Consider the following 17,171-nt stretch of genomic DNA (forward strand, 5'->3'; position numbering starts at 1 on the left):
ATGAAATATATCAATGCCCAACTCTTCCTTGCTTTTAAAATTTTGGAAGTTATGTTGTCAGGTACTGGAGCTTTGTGATTTCTTAATGTATGTATCAATATTTATGGCATTTTCTACCTCTGATTTAAGAATAGATTTGTGAGAAACTTTATAAAGACACTAGACAAACAAATGATAATAATCAACTTCAGAAGGATGGATGGGAAGTTGAACCATCTATTCTTAGATCTATATAATATATTGAATCTAATAATGGGTAGTCATATTTTAAAGGTCACTAACAAATATTATTTAATGAAGCAATTTACTGATAAAAAATATTTTTTCAAATAGAATTATGGTGGACCACATTAGATGCTTCATATTTTAGAAATTTGGTTATGGTAAGATTAATAATTATTATTGTTGATTCTATATTATTATTATTATTATTATTATTACTATTAGTTAAATTACATTAAAAATTTATTTTTTAGATTTATAAATCTGCTGTAATTCATTTATTATGTCAAGCTGAAATGGCAAATGATGGTAGGGTGAGTGAATTTTTGATGTATTATTTATTCAAACTTTTTTCTTTTATAAGTTAGCTTATTGTTATAAATCTATTTCAGACAATGGTTCAAAGTCAAAAGCAAATTTTACGTCTTTCACTTGAAATACTGAAGCTATTAAATAAAGTATAGTTTATTTTGATTTATATTTATTTGTTTTAGTTTGTTCTGTTATTCTAAATGCAAATTGATTAATTATAGGTTAACATTGACAATAGAGAATTAATTCCTTATCAGGAATTCTATATTCATGAAGTAACAGATAAAGTAGATGTTCGTTATGACTATGCAGAATGGTTAGGAAGTCCACATAAGGTATGAGATTTTCAGTGTTTGTAATATATTCTACATTACATAAAATTACTTTAATTTAAAATTTTAGCAAGGAAGATTATACTTCTGTGATTATCCTTTTGTGTTTGATGCTGCAGCAAAAACTCTTATCTTACAGACTGATTCAGCCATTCGTATGGAGGTAAATACACAGATATGTTTGATCTTTAATTTTTAAAACATTCTTTTCAAATGAACTTTTTATTTTAGTCAGCAATGAATAGTGCCTTTCAGCAGAATCTTGTTAGTGCTTTCCTTCCAGTAACGCCAACTAATCCATTTTTAGTGCTGTATGTTACCCGTGATAATCTATTGCAGGAGACAATCAATCAATTGTCAAAATATGATCAACAAGATTTGAAAAAACCTCTGAAGGTAAAATGTAATGATTTTAAAACTTGAAACAACCATGCTATTGCATAGACTGATTTTTTTCATATAAAATTAGGTGATATTTCATGGAGAAGATGCTGTAGATGCAGGTGGTGTAAGGAAGGTATAAGACTTTTACACTTTCTTTTGAATTTGGAAATTATATTTCATGATGATAAGAATAAAATATGATTTTCTGAAGGAATTCTTTATGTTGCTGCTTAGAGAAGCATTGGATCCAAAATATGGCATGTTCACAGAACATCCAGAAACTAGATGTATATGGTTTCATGCAAAGGTAAATTTTATAATTAACTAAATATATCTTGAAATTTATTCATAGATGTAATTAATCAAATTTCTGTATTTCAGACATTTGCTGAAGATAATCAGTTATTTTATCTCATTGGAATTTTATGTGGTTTAGCAATCTACAATTTTACCATTATTGATTTACCTTTTCCATTAATCTTATATAAAAAATTACTTCATGAGTAAGTAACATTATATTACAAAAACTGAAATGTATCTTTATCTTAAAAATTTACCCTAAAATCATATTATTGTTATTAGGAAAGTATCATTAGAAGATCTTAAGCAATTATCACCAACAGTTGTAAAGTAAGTTTTATACTACTGATTTTTTTTTGTCTAAAACATAATACAATTTCTTTAATATATGTTTATCATTAATCACTAAACATTATATTAAACTTGCTGATTTGTTGCTTTCATATGTGAATTTATCCTAGTGTATTTGTTTCAGTTAAAATTACGAATTTTGTAATTATTCAAATTCTAATTGATAATTTTTTTCAACTTTAAACTTAAGAATTCTAAAATTAATAAACTTCATGTTAAGCTTGATAAACTTGATTATCCTACAAAATGTTCTTAATATAGTTGATTTTAAGAAACTGAAATTTTCTTAAAATGTTTGGAAATAGAAAAAGCATACTGAATGTGTTTATACCTAATTATAGAATATTTTTCATATTCTATAATTAGGTAAAAATATTTCAGTAAAATATGTACATAATAATAATTTAATGTAGATAAATTCATCAATACTTTGAGAATTGTATTTTGATTATAAGATATTGTTAAACAAAAGTTATTCAGGAAGTTTCATAATTAATCAGTTTAAATAAATTAGGATGTAGACATGCATTTTTTTGTTATGCAAGTGATGTAGTTTTGATCGATCCTATATAGGATTACAAAGAAAACAAGGTATTTAAGACGTATACCAAGAAAAATAAGTATATAAATGGATGGAAACAAACATTCAAAATTTCAACCAAAACAAAATTAGCACAAAAGGATATATTATATTGTACTAATGAATTAATTCAAATTATTCAAAAATTGAATTAACTTGAGTGTTGATGGCTGCTATATCAATTATCAGTAAACATCAAAGACACATTAGAGGAAAAGCAAAAAGTGCAATTAAAAATTTATTTATAATGACAGGAAAGATGAAATTGAATAATTTAAACATTCATTTCACTTGTGGTTGTTGGTGAGGCCAATTTTTTTGTATGCATTAGTTTTATGGGGATTATGCATGAACAAATGCATGCATAGAATGTGTACAATCATACATGATGCATTTGGAAATACTTCTTTGATGGATAATTAGGTGTGAATGTGCTCATTCAAATTGAAATTATAAGTAAAATTCCTTTTAATTATATAATAAGTTTTAAAACACCTTTTTCTCTTTTTTTCTAGCAAATTCTTTAATTAAATCAGATAAACTAACGTTTATGGCTATCTTAATTGGCCTTCTTTGTGTTAAGCATAATTGGAACATCAGTTAGAACATAAATTTGAAACATCAAGATTCACTCCCATTCTTATGACGTCATGGTCTTACAAAAAATTTGAAATAAAATGAATAAATAAATAAATAAATAAATACAAAAATGAACAAAATTACAATTATATGTTAAACTTAACTAACCTAGTGAAAAGCAGAAATAAATATCAAATAAACATCCAATTTAACATACAAGTATATGTTAAATTTAATAAACTTAGTGAATAATTATTGCAGATATATGAAGAAATAAATAACTAGATAATTTATAAAGATATATTTATAATTTGTAAAACTGTAAAGTCACATGATGTTCTTATAAGAAACAAACGATGGATAAATTAACCCACTTCCTTTAACTAGGAGTGATTTCCAAGCTGTAGATAACAAGTCTGCATTCTTGCTATTAATATGGCTCCAGAGCTACAGATTGCCAATTCCTGGACTAGGGGAAATTAAAAGCAATAAAATTTGAATTAAAATACTGTTACAGAAATAAACTTTAATAAAATCTATTCTTTATCTAATACTATACAGTGATTATGATTAGCAGATTAATTTAAGTATAAATCAATTTTCTTTGTTCTATGTGCTTAAACAAATATGATGTTATAACTCTGTTGTCATTATTCTTATGCAAAGTTGTACATTCAAAATTAGTATTAATTACTTTAATACAAAATTTAGAAATTTATTTATTTATATGTAATTAAATCATATTTTTAAAGTTACTAATATAAATTATGAGAAAATGAATTAACAAAATTTAAATAAACAGTTTTTCTATTATAGAAGTTTACAAGAATTACTTGATTATGAAGATGATGATGTAGAAGATGTATTTGTTCTAAATTTTGAAGTAAACAATAAATTTAAATAATAGAAGTCTCAAAAATAATTTATTATTATTTTAATGTAGTTCTTATAAGATTTGATGTGTATTCAATTATAGGTGTCATTAGAAGTATATGGTGCTAGAGTCTCTTTTGAATTGAAACCCAATGGAGCTAATATTCCAGTCACTAAAGAGAACAGGTACCAAAGAAAGAAAAAGAAAAAAAGAATTGGTCATTGAACTTTTAAAATTTATTAAAATCTTTAATAATTTGTTTATATTTTCTTTATTCTTTATTTTCTGTTTATAAATCTTTAATAATTAATTTTCTTAGGATGGAATATGTAGATTGCTATGTGGATTTTATCTTGAATAAATCTGTAGAGGACGCTTTTAAATCTTTTTCCGATGGATTTTATAAAGTCTGTGGCAGCAAAGTTTTAGTGAGTATATATTTTAATTTATTGATTTTATTTAAAATCTTTTTTTCATTCATTCACACTATATTCTGAAGGAATTTATTTAAAAAAAACAAGTGTTATATTGAAAATGTTTTTGTTGAAAGAAATGTTTATGAAAATTGGTTTGGACAATGACTAATAGTGTCAATATAATATAGTCTAAATATATAAAATATTTAGCTTAAAAGCATCAAAAAATAAAATAAAATAAACAGTGGCACCAGGAATTGATAAATTGGGGGCAACTGAGCAGGGAGGATGAAGTCTCTAGTTTAAGTTATAATTTTATTGGATATACATAAAGATGCTGAATTAGACAAATTTAAATTCTTTTCAGTTTTTTTGCTATATACTTTTATTGTTTTTGGCTACAATAATTTATTTTGATTAAACCAAGTTTATGTGATATATAAAAATATAAACAAAATTTGCTTTAAAATTATTTATTGGTGATTTAAAAAAACTTAAAAATAGCCATTTTTGCATTCTAAAATAATATATATTATAAATAGCTAAAAGAATTTTTTTTCTTATGAATTATTGTAAATCAGCACATGAAATGACACTTGTCATATTGACTGTCATAATATAAATCAGTGGTGCTGAACTTTTGATTTGAGAGCCAAATTGCAAATATTATATATATTAATATATATATATACCTAAAAGTATATATTTGACACAGTTTGAGCACAACAGGTATAAATGATGATTGAGAAATGTTTTTTAAATATTTATGATGCCAGTTTCCCCAGGGTGCTGATCCAAGGTGCTTAACACAGCATCTGATCCTAATAATAATCTTGTCAAACCATCAGGAAATTCAAGCTATTCTTTATATTCCTTAAATAGAAAATAGTATCATAAGTTGAATATTATTATAGTACTGTTTGTAGTATAATAATTGAATTTTCCATGCATATCATTTAATGTGTAAATTATTGTTCTGTAACATTAGTTGAATCTTTTCTTCTGTGTGATGTATGCATATTTTTTCAAATGACCAGTTTTATTTGCATACCTTGGCAAATAAGATCTTTATATTAATATAGCAAAAGCTGTAAAAATTTCTAGAGAAGTAAACTCTTCTGTATTTTGATTTTAATTTAAACATATAAGATTTGAATTGTGGCAGAAAATATACTTAAATCAGTTTCTTTATGTTATGCTCTGATTAAATAAATTTTTAATATTTTCAAGATGGCAATTAAGATGAATATTGACTATATTCAGAAAAATCAAAATTGTATTCATTACTATATCTTTTATACAGCAGTATGTATATACTTACATTTAAACAATAGATTTTTGTGTGTGTAAATTAATACAAAAAATTGAATTCAGTAAATGATGCATTTATATGTGTGTATTGAAATTCCATTACAGAAATGTATATTTGACATTTCTCATATATTTTCATGTTTTTTTCCAATTTAATAAAATAAAATGGTAACTTAAAAACAACTATTTTCTATGATCATTATTTGAAACACTTTATTTAATTTAATATTGATTACTGTTTTTATGGTTTAAACCAGACTTGATTAATGTAGCCACTTCATTTTAAATGAAGAAATAGTAATATTTCTTAAATTTATTTTCAGTTTAAATAATTGACCTTTTTAACAAAACCAAATGGAGGAACATTTTCCTAAAATTAATCATTCTACTATATGTCCTAAACAAATTTTAGTTTTTAAATATACTTCAAAATTTTTGTTAGTATATTACAAACAGTAATATCTTAATTATTGCAAGTGAATTAGTTCTAAATTAATACCTACATTTATTTTTCTCAATTTATAAAATATAAATTTGAAATGTTTTAAATATGTGACATTATACAAAGCAAAAAAAAAAATGTTTTTAGGAAGTATTTCATGCCCAAGAGTTAATGGCACTTGTTATAGGCACAGAAGATTACAATTGGAAAGAGTTAGAAGAGGTAAGTATAAATTTTAAGTAATTAATTATCTAATCTGATTATTTATAAGAGAGATTTTTTAATTCAGAATGCTGAATATAAAAATGAATATGATCAAAATCATCCTGCAATCAAAAAGTTCTGGAAAGTGTTCCATTCTCTATCTCTAGAACAGAAAAAGAAATTTTTGTGTAAGTCATATTGAATTTTCCCTTATTGTCATTACTTTTTTTTATTAGAATTTGAAAGAAAATTTAAATAATTTTATTTCCAGTGTTCTTGACGGGTTCGGATAGAATACCCATATTGGGAATGAAAGCTGTAAAAGTGAGTCTTTTTTATTTTATTGAAAATGGTAAAAAATTTTAGCATGATCTTTAAATCTCTTGCTAATAATTTTCAGATAATTTTTCAACCTATGCACGTTACCGATGATCATTTGCCGGTAGCCCACACTTGTTTCAATATTTTGGACCTACCTCATTACACGACAGAAGAGGCGCTTCGTATCAAATTGTTGCAAGCTATAGAACACACACAGGGCTTTGGATTAGCGTGAAATAGGTGAAATAGATTCTCGTTCGTTTAAATTATAGAACTGTGCCAAGCTCGGTTCCGAAAATATTTCACGATTGCTTTGAAAATACCAATCTCGTCAGATGTATTAAAGAAAAACGAAACATCTAAATAATTTGGGTATTGTTTATTTTCAGACGATTAAAATATTTTCTTAAAACTTGATAATTGCTATTTTTCTCATCACCTTTGTTAAGTAACGAAAATGTTTAAAAATTTTGAATCGATTTTTACTTTGGACTGTGTTTTTATGCTACAGTTAACCACTTTTTTGTATAATTTGGAACATTTGGCGAGAGCAAAATGTTTTTCACATTATTGAAATATTTTTGTGAAATATTAACGTTTATAGAGAAAAAATAAAAGTTTATTCATGTTTCTTCTACTTTTTCGATTTTACTTTCCATCACTTGCTTAAGGATTATTGATGTAAGTTATCAAATACAGTGAGTCAAAATCCTCCCAAAGTTCGTAGTACTATAAAAAAAATAGCAAAATTATTCGATATACAAAAGGATATAAATCAACTGTAAGATTATTACAATATTCACATAGAAAAAATTAAAATAATTTCATATTTTTAAAATAGCTATGATGTATAAATTCTGCTTGTTGTATTGGGAGGATTTTGGCGCATAAATTGTTATAACATCAACGTTAAACAATGTAATTTCGTGCATATTAACGAGATATTAGTGTATAAATTATGCAAATGAGCTGCTGATGAGTCGTCATAAAAAAGCTTTCCAGTCAAAAGAAACTCTGTATTGGACCGCCGAAGAAAAGCTTTTCTGTTGAGAAAACAGCATTAGATATTGATGTTGGGCGTTTTGAGTGAATCCAGAATACAAAATAGTGCTACCATATCACGAAAATTTAAGAGCTGATAAGAAGAAAACGTTGAGCACCGAAACGGAAACGTTTGATAACGAGTGGACGTTGCGATGCATCATCACAAGTAAAGAGGGAATTGAAACGTTGCTTAGGAATAGAAGTGGGTACTTCAACTATCTGCAGATGCCTAAAACGTAATAATTTGAAAGCCCAAGAAGTTTAAACTTACAAAATACATAAACAGACGTCTTAATTTTTCCAAACGCTATACAGATCATTGGAAGAGAATTGTATGGTCAGACGAATCTAAAATTAATAGAATTGGTTCAGATGTGCGGAAATGAGTATGGACTACATCGACTAAGTCTATAACTGAGCTGAGCGACATTGAAATTTAGTGGTGGCAGTCTTATGGTCTGAGACTGCATTATCTATTTTGGGTCTGGAATGCTATGTTCTACACGTAATAGAATGCATAGCGTTGTTTACACTGAGATACTTGACAATCATTTCTTACAATCTGTTATTACCGCATTGATATACACTCCTTCATTTGTCAGCAAAATGATGATCCAAAACATACATCCAGGAGGGCAATGTCATGGCTTCGGGATCAAAATATTAGCCTGCTTGAGTGATCGCCTGATCGCAACCCGATTGAATCTATCTAGTGCCTTAAACGTTGCTTGTTTGACTATACAACTTTGCCTGAAAGCATCCACCAATTATGGGAACGTATACCGATGAGTGAAACAAAACTTTGTACGATTGTAGGAATAATAATGATTCTATGCCCGACGCATTAGGAAGGTTTTAAAGACAAAAGAGGCTATATTGATTATTGAAATATACTTTTTTCACAAGTATGATATAGATTTTTGTCTGAATCAAAATCCTCCCAATGTATGTTCTTTGTATGTTTATTAATAGAATAATTACGTTGTTCAGATAATTATAATTATATACGTAAACATTAAGTATGCAAATAAATATAGTTTTTCGTATTAAATGTGCTTTGCAACATTTTCTAGTTCTTTAAATAGTCTATTGCGTTCTGTGGGAGGATTTTGACGCTTACTGTATTTGATTCTATATTCAATTACCAATAATCTGATATTCGACAATTATTATTTATTACGTGTCCAATTGCATATTTAATTATAAACTTTGAATGAATTACTTTAAAATAACAGGTCAATAAACTGATTTATTAATTTTCTATTTACACCCCACATTTTATAATCATGACTTACACAAAATAATGTGCCGTGATATCAATAAAATAACTATTGTGAAAAATCAGAATTTCATCCTGATTCTCATTATTTTTATATACAGTTGAATCAGATCAGTGTTTCGTTCCTTATTCAATCTAGTACATCTCCTGTAAATGCCTCATTATGAATACAGTTGAAGGCCGTTTCTAGTATAAAGAATATTTAATCTATTTTATATAGTATAAAGTATGTATGAAAAATCTTGGTGTTGTATTCGACATTACGATCGTAGTAAGAAAAATCTAACGGAGACATTTTTGAAACATCATTTTAAGGATTTCACTTCGTCTTGTCTTGTCAATAATTAGCACTTGTATTTGTTCAAGCTGCAGTACTGTGAAAGTTTTTGTTATAGACTGTTTTACTACCTGAAGAACACTAGATGAGTTTGAGTTTGGTTAAACTTGGCAGAAGTGTTAAATTACATTTCGATTATGATTATGATTCTCAAAATATTTTTATTGTGAAGAGTGAAATAATTGATGATTGTAACTTTGTATGGCTAGTAATTTTCTCATTTATTTCGCGGAATTGTGCCAATTATTTTTCCTCCATAAATTTCTAAGCAATATCAGTTGCATCCTCTGAAATCTGACTAGTAGGCCTGGTTTTAATTACTTCAGTAATACCGAAGTTTTGATATACATGGGTAACGTAATGCAATCAAGTCTCATCACACGTAAATACATTTACAAGTTTCCAGCGATACCTGTTTTTACGTGGGCTTCCACTGGCGGCTTTATTGCGCCGCTAAGGATAATTCCGAATGCCGAATATTTGCTGCTGACGTGAAGACTTAGTAGTTTTTGATAGCCAATAAAATGATAGTATATATATGACTTCAGAATAATACAATTGATCCCATGCTCGAAAGTGTGCCAGTGCATTCAATTGGCTCCTTTGCATAGCCACAAATGCCACTGCTTTCAATGAAATAAACCTCTATTGCTGCTGAATGTTTCCCACTATTGCTCGCCGCTGCTGCTATAACCGGTGCTTTAGTCTCGTATGCATTTGAATGTTGTATGATTGATAGTAAGCCCTTTTTGCCATTGGATACCGAAATACTGTATCGGTATTATCGAATGTAGGCTTCTTCCAGTCTCCATAAATGCATAATTCCCGATGGTCTCGAGTTTTTTTGTTAATAGTCAGTCGTTTTGAAACAACACCCGCTTCTTGTGTTTCTTAGGACACAAGATGTATAAATATGCAAAGGGAAGTTCCGAATAAAGACGTAAACATTGTACAGTGGTTCATAACTTACTAATTTGGACAACGCTAGATTACACAACTACCAGTGTTGTGCAGCCACTAATCATTAAAATTATAATAGAGATGTAGCTGAAGTTTTGCTAGATCCTTCATATTCATCGGACTCGGCCCTATATTCTTTCTTGTTTTGCGAATGAAGAAAGTTTTGAAAGACAAGTGCTTTGCGACTGATGAGGCATGAAGAGTCACTGAAATTCTTTCACGTTTATCTATTAAATGATTGTGGAAAACATACGATGCATAAGTATGGCGATGAGCAGAGGTGTGTACTGTACAGGTTCTATGGTGAATATTTGAGCGTGACGAATACTCAGAAAATGAAATGACAATATGAAAAATATTATTCTTTGGTGAATTAAATGATTAGCCTATATAACGAATTAAGTTTTTACAATTTTACTAAAACTTTTTCTCATATAATTTATTTTCTTATATATAAGTAATATTAAAATTAAGTGAAATGATAATAAATATACTATAATAACTATCATTAAAACAGATCAATTGGACTGGGATGTCATCTCTCTTAATATATTTCTAGTTTTGACTTTTGTATTTTAGTTTATGACAGTTTCACAGAAATGCGAAACCAATTAGCAGTAATTTTTATTTGGTTTATGCACGATGTTCTCAAGTGTTGAATGCCATAGAAGCCGCATTTACATCAACAATATTTGTAGAAAGATTTTATATCAGAAGCAGAAAATGGCGATGACGACAATGATGATTGAAGAGAAGATTAGTCATTTACGTAATAGCAAATGTGTAACGAAACTTTTGCTTTTAAAATGAGACTCAATATTTTTGAGTTTATCGTTATAATGAGTTTAATCGTTATAAATCGAATGGGAGTTATAAAGAATCTGCCTTACCTAGCTAAGTATTAAAATTGTTTTTCAAAATGTTTTTATTTTATTTGATAATACATCCGATTTCGTCCATAGAGAGAACAATCCTCTCTCGAGTTTTGTCAAATTGCAAACTGTACAGTATCNATTTATAATGTCGATTATTTACGAAAAGACATTTACTTACCGTCAAATGTCCCACTCCAACCTCTTGGAGCACGTGGCCTATAAGGATCAACTTTGGAAGAAGACTGAGGTTTCGTTACCTGCTTCTGAATTTTGGGTTCAGATGTTGGTAATTTGACTGGAAATAATGGTTTTGAGGTATCAATTTTAGTCTTTTCTTCTGCAGCTTTTATTACAGTCTCTGCAACTCTATCGGGATGTACATCCACGAAAGCAGCATCACAGCTTCCAATAGGTGATTCCATAGCTGCTGCCCACGGGCTTTTGATCATTTTCAGTCTTTGATTCTGCACACTTTCTTGTTTCTGATATCGGTAATCGTAATCCGATTTTAAATGAGATTTGACCTTTTCCTCGTCTACTACCCATTCTTCTGATTTTTTCTTTCGTTTAGCAAAGAGCATGGCTCCTTTTCCAGTGGGAGAATTTAAATCTTTAACTATTCCCAAACAAATATCCGGACTGACCACATTGTGTTCGTTGATATTCTGGCCAGAAGAACGTAGTTTGACCATATCCTGAAGTTGGCGAGGATCCAGGATAAGTTTTAATTTTGGAGGGCCTTTGCTTACTTTAACAAATGGATATTTGTTTGGATCTGGGGTAGAAACGTCGTTGGCATCAAAATATGAATCGCTATCCGAACTAATCGGATCCGGCCCTAAAATTATAATTTGAAAAAAATTCTTTTTATTTTACAGTAAAATATTTAATAGAATTAAAATATATGAATATATACATTCGTTAATTAGTAAATTTGAATTTTATNTATATTGAAAATGTTTTTGTTGAAAGAAATGTTTATGAAAATTGGTTTGGACAATGACTAATAGTGTCAATATAATATAGTCTAAATATATAAAATATTTAGCTTAAAAGCATCAAAAAATAAAATAAAATAAACAGTGGCACCAGGAATTGATAAATTGGGGGCAACTGAGCAGGGAGGATGAAGTCTCTAGTTTAAGTTATAATTTTATTGGATATACATAAAGATGCTGAATTAGACAAATTTAAATTCTTTTCAGTTTTTTTGCTATATACTTTTATTGTTTTTGGCTACAATAATTTATTTTGATTAAACCAAGTTTATGTGATATATAAAAATATAAACAAAATTTGCTTTAAAATTATTTATTGGTGATTTAAAAAAACTTAAAAATAGCCATTTTTGCATTCTAAAATAATATATATTATAAATAGCTAAAAGAATTTTTTTTCTTATGAATTATTGTAAATCAGCACATGAAATGACACTTGTCATATTGACTGTCATAATATAAATCAGTGGTGCTGAACTTTTGATTTGAGAGCCAAATTGCAAATATTATATATATTAATATATATATATACCTAAAAGTATATATTTGACACAGTTTGAGCACAACAGGTATAAATGATGATTGAGAAATGTTTTTTAAATATTTATGATGCCAGTTTCCCCAGGGTGCTGATCCAAGGTGCTTAACACAGCATCTGATCCTAATAATAATCTTGTCAAACCATCAGGAAATTCAAGCTATTCTTTATATTCCTTAAATAGAAAATAGTATCATAAGTTGAATATTATTATAGTACTGTTTGTAGTATAATAATTGAATTTTCCATGCATATCATTTAATGTGTAAATTATTGTTCTGTAACATTAGTTGAATCTTTTCTTCTGTGTGATGTATGCATATTTTTTCAAATGACCAGTTTTATTTGCATACCTTGGCAAATAAGATCTTTATATTAATATAGCAAAAGCTGTAAAAATTTCTAGAGAAGTAAACTCTTCTGTATTTTGATTTTAATTTAAACATATAAGATTTGAATTGTGGCAGAAAATATACTTAAATCAGTTTCTTTATGTTATGCTCTGATTAAATAAATTTTTAATATTTTCAAGATGGCAATTAAGATGAATATTGACTATATTCAGAAAAATCAAAATTGTATTCATTACTATATCTTTTATACAGCAGTATGTATATACTTACATTTAAACAATAGATTTTTGTGTGTGTAAATTAATACAAAAAATTGAATTCAGTAAATGATGCATTTATATGTGTGTATTGAAATTCCATTACAGAAATGTATATTTGACATTTCTCATATATTTTCATGTTTTTTTCCAATTTAATAAAATAAAATGGTAACTTAAAAACAACTATTTTCTATGATCATTATTTGAAACACTTTATTTAATTTAATATTGATTACTGTTTTTATGGTTTAAACCAGACTTGATTAATGTAGCCACTTCATTTAAAATGAAGAAATAGTAATATTTCTTAAATTTATTTTCAGTTTAAATAATTGACCTTTTTAACAAAACCAAATGGAGGAACATTTTCCTAAAATTAATCATTCTACTATATGTCCTAAACAAATTTTAGTTTTTAAATATACTTCAAAATTTTTGTTAGTATATTACAAACAGTAATATCTTAATTATTGCAAGTGAATTAGTTCTAAATTAATACCTACATTTATTTTTCTCAATTTATAAAATATAAATTTGAAATGTTTTAAATATGTGACATTATACAAAGCAAAAAAAAATGTTTGTAGGAAGTATTTCATGCCCAAGAGTTAATGGCACTTGTTATAGGCACAGAAGATTACAATTGGAAAGAGTTAGAAGAGGTAAGTATAAATTTTAAGTAATTAATTATCTAATCTGATTATTTATAAGAGAGATTTTTTAATTCAGAATGCTGAATATAAAAATGAATATGATCAAAATCATCCTGCAATCAAAAAGTTCTGGAAAGTGTTCCATTCTCTATCTCTAGAACAGAAAAAGAAATTTTTGTGTAAGTCATATTGAATTTTCCCTTATTGTCATTACTTTTTTTTATTAGAATTTGAAAGAAAATTTAAATAATTTTATTTCCAGTGTTCTTGACGGGTTCGGATAGAATACCCATATTGGGAATGAAAGCTGTAAAAGTGAGTCTTTTTTATTTTATTGAAAATGGTAAAAAATTTTAGCATGATCTTTAAATCTCTTGCTAATAATTTTCAGATAATTTTTCAACCTATGCACGTTACCGATGATCATTTGCCGGTAGCCCACACTTGTTTCAATATTTTGGACCTACCTCATTACACGACAGAAGAGGCGCTTCGTATCAAATTGTTGCAAGCTATAGAACACACACAGGGCTTTGGATTAGCGTGAAATAGGTGAAATAGATTCTCGTTCGTTTAAATTATAGAACTGTGCCAAGCTCGGTTCCGAAAATATTTCACGATTGCTTTGAAAATACCAATCTCGTCAGATGTATTAAAGAAAAACGAAACATCTAAATAATTTGGGTATTGTTTATTTTCAGACGATTAAAATATTTTCTTAAAACTTGATAATTGCTATTTTTCTCATCACCTTTGTTAAGTAACGAAAATGTTTAAAAATTTTGAATCGATTTTTACTTTGGACTGTGTTTTTATGCTACAGTTAACCACTTTTTTGTATAATTTGGAACATTTGGCGAGAGCAAAATGTTTTTCACATTATTGAAATATTTTTGTGAAATATTAACGTTTATAGAGAAAAAATAAAAGTTTATTCATGTTTCTTCTACTTTTTCGATTTTACTTTCCATCACTTGCTTAAGGATTATTGATGTAAGTTATCAAATACAGTGAGTCAAAATCCTCCCAAAGTTCGTAGTACTATAAAAAAAATAGCAAAATTATTCGATATACAAAAGGATATAAATCAACTGTAAGATTATTACAATATTCACATAGAAAAAATTAAAATAATTTCATATTTTTAAAATAGCTATGATGTATAAATTCTGCTTGTTGTATTGGGAGGATTTTGGCGCATAAATTGTTATAACATCAACGTTAAACAATGTAATTTCGTGCATATTAACGAGATATTAGTGTATAAATTATGCAAATGAGCTGCTGATGAGTCGTCATAAAAAAGCTTTCCAGTCAAAAGAAACTCTGTATTGGACCGCCGAAGAAAAGCTTTTCTGTTGAGAAAACAGCATTAGATATTGATGTTGGGCGTTTTGAGTGAATCCAGAATACAAAATAGTGCTACCATATCACGAAAATTTAAGAGCTGATAAGAAGAAAACGTTGAGCACCGAAACGGAAACGTTTGATAACGAGTGGACGTTGCGATGCATCATCACAAGTAAAGAGGGAATTGAAACGTTGCTTAGGAATAGAAGTGGGTACTTCAACTATCTGCAGATGCCTAAAACGTAATAATTTGAAAGCCCAAGAAGTTTAAACTTACAAAATACATAAACAGACGTCTTAATTTTTCCAAACGCTATACAGATCATTGGAAGAGAATTGTATGGTCAGACGAATCTAAAATTAATAGAATTGGTTCAGATGTGCGGAAATGAGTATGGACTACATCGACTAAGTCTATAACTGAGCTGAGCGACATTGAAATTTAGTGGTGTCAGTCTTATGGTCTGAGACTGCATTATCTATTTTGGGTCTGGAATGCTATGTTCTACACCTAATAGAATGCATAGCGTTGTTTACACTGAGATACTTGACAATCATTTCTTACAATCTGTTATTACCGCATTGATATACACTCCTTCATTTGTCAGCAAAATGATGATCCAAAACATACATCCAGGAGGGCAATGTCATGGCTTCGGGATCAAAATATTAGCCTGCTTGAGTGATCGCCTGATCGCAACCCGATTGAATCTATCTAGTGCCTTAAACGTTGCTTGTTTGACTGTACAACTTTGCCTGAAAGCATCCACCAATTATGGGAACGTATACCGATGAGTGAAACAAAACTTTGTACGATTGTAGGAATAATAATGATTCTATGCCCGACGCATTAGGAAGGTTTTAAAGACAAAAGAGGCTATATTGATTATTGAAATATACTTTTTTCACAAGTATGATATAGATTTTTGTCTGAATCAAAATCCTCCCAATGTATGTTCTTTGTATGTTTATTAATAGAATAATTACGTTGTTCAGATAATTATAATTATATACGTAAACATTAAGTATGCAAATAAATATAGTTTTTCGTATTAAATGTGCTTTGCAACATTTTCTAGTTCTTTAAATAGTCTATTGCGTTCTGTGGGAGGATTTTGACGCTTACTGTATTTGATGCTATATTCAATTACCAATAATCTGATATTCGACAATTATTATTTATTACGTGTCCAATTGCATATTTAATTATAAACTTTGAATGAATTACTTTAAAATAACAGGTCAATAAACTGATTTATTAATTTTCTATTTACACCCCACATTTTATAATCATGACTTACACAAAATAATGTGCCGTGATATCAATAAAATAACTATTGTGAAAAATCAGAATTTCATCCTGATTCTCATTATTTTTATATACAGTTGAATCAGATCAGTGTTTCGTTCCTTATTCAATCTAGTACATCTCCTGTAAATGCCTCATTATGAATACAGTTGAAGGCCGTTTCTAGTATAAAGAATATTTAATCTATTTTATATAGTATAAAGTATGTATGAAAAATCTTGGTGTTGTATTCGACATTACGATCGTAGTAAGAAAAATCTAACGGAGACATTTTTGAAACATCATTTTAAGGATTTCACTTCGTCTTGTCTTGTCAATAATTAGCACTTGTATTTGTTCAAGCTGCAGTACTGTGAAAGTTTTTGTTATAGACTGTTTTACTACCTGAAGAACACTAGATGAGTTTGAGTTTGGTTAAACTTGGCAGAAGTGTTAAATTACATTTCGATTATGATTATGATTCTCAAAATATTTTTATTGTGAAGAGTGAAATAATTGATGATTGTAACTTTGTATGGCTAGTAATTTTCTCATTTATTTCGCGGAATTGTGCCAATTATTTTTCCTCCATAAATTTCTAAGCAATA

At 28.0% G+C, this 17,171-nt stretch overlaps 3 protein-coding genes across 3 annotated transcripts; 2 read left to right on the top strand and 1 right to left on the bottom strand.

Annotated features, from left to right (window-relative positions):
- The first annotated feature begins 310 nt into the window (after window positions 1-310).
- On the top strand, window positions 311-7,499 carry LOC111642449 (probable E3 ubiquitin-protein ligase HERC4). The gene is made up of 17 exons (XM_023388801.1): window positions 311-383; window positions 477-536; window positions 615-680; window positions 756-869; window positions 937-1,029; window positions 1,098-1,262; window positions 1,336-1,383; window positions 1,462-1,557; window positions 1,632-1,753; window positions 1,833-1,880; window positions 3,877-3,943; window positions 4,037-4,119; window positions 4,254-4,362; window positions 6,251-6,325; window positions 6,393-6,495; window positions 6,579-6,631; window positions 6,708-7,499. Exons 1-17 carry the CDS (start codon window positions 381-383, stop codon window positions 6,861-6,863), a joined length of 1,461 nt encoding a protein of 486 aa, XP_023244569.1. The 5' UTR covers window positions 311-380; the 3' UTR covers window positions 6,864-7,499.
- Window positions 7,500-11,274: 3,775 nt separating this feature from the next.
- LOC111642444 lies at window positions 11,275-13,638 on the bottom strand. The gene is made up of 2 exons (XM_023388796.1): window positions 13,610-13,638; window positions 11,275-11,984 (listed from the first exon to the last, which is right to left on the bottom strand). Exons 1-2 carry the CDS (start codon window positions 13,636-13,638, stop codon window positions 11,294-11,296), a joined length of 720 nt encoding a protein of 239 aa, XP_023244564.1. The 3' UTR covers window positions 11,275-11,293.
- Window positions 13,639-13,726: 88 nt separating this feature from the next.
- LOC111642450 (probable E3 ubiquitin-protein ligase HERC4) lies at window positions 13,727-15,116 on the top strand. Its single transcript, XM_023388802.1, has 4 exons — window positions 13,727-13,934; window positions 14,002-14,104; window positions 14,188-14,240; window positions 14,317-15,116. The coding sequence occupies exons 1-4, from the start codon at window positions 13,884-13,886 to the stop codon at window positions 14,470-14,472; spliced, it is 363 nt and encodes a 120-aa protein (XP_023244570.1). The 5' UTR covers window positions 13,727-13,883; the 3' UTR covers window positions 14,473-15,116.
- Window positions 15,117-17,171: the final 2,055 nt, after the last annotated feature.

This window comes from Centruroides sculpturatus, unplaced genomic scaffold (genome assembly GCF_000671375.1).
Source record: "Centruroides sculpturatus isolate CEXI.00-Female unplaced genomic scaffold, Cexi_2.0 scaffold1539, whole genome shotgun sequence".
NCBI classification, from domain to species: Eukaryota; Metazoa; Arthropoda; class Arachnida; order Scorpiones; family Buthidae; genus Centruroides; species Centruroides sculpturatus.

Bases quoted from the DNA above. Each gene is read 5' to 3' on its own strand.
- LOC111642444 (XM_023388796.1), bottom strand. From the start codon at position 13,638: ATGTTCCTCCATTTGGTTTTGTTAAAAAG. The intron at 11,985-13,609 runs GTCAATTATTTA...AAATAAAAAGAA, and splicing joins CATTTGGTTTTGTTAAAAAG to TTTTTTTCAAATTATAATTT.
- LOC111642449 (XM_023388801.1), top strand. The intron at 1,384-1,461 runs GTATAAGACTTT...GATTTTCTGAAG, and splicing joins ATGCAGGTGGTGTAAGGAAG to GAATTCTTTATGTTGCTGCT. The intron at 4,120-4,253 runs GTACCAAAGAAA...TAATTTTCTTAG, and splicing joins CCAGTCACTAAAGAGAACAG to GATGGAATATGTAGATTGCT.
- LOC111642450 (XM_023388802.1), top strand. From the start codon at position 13,884: ATGGCACTTGTTATAGGCACAGAAGATTACAATTGGAAAGAGTTAGAA. The intron at 13,935-14,001 runs GTAAGTATAAAT...TTTTTAATTCAG, and splicing joins ATTGGAAAGAGTTAGAAGAG to AATGCTGAATATAAAAATGA. The intron at 14,105-14,187 runs GTAAGTCATATT...TTTTATTTCCAG, and splicing joins ACAGAAAAAGAAATTTTTGT to TGTTCTTGACGGGTTCGGAT.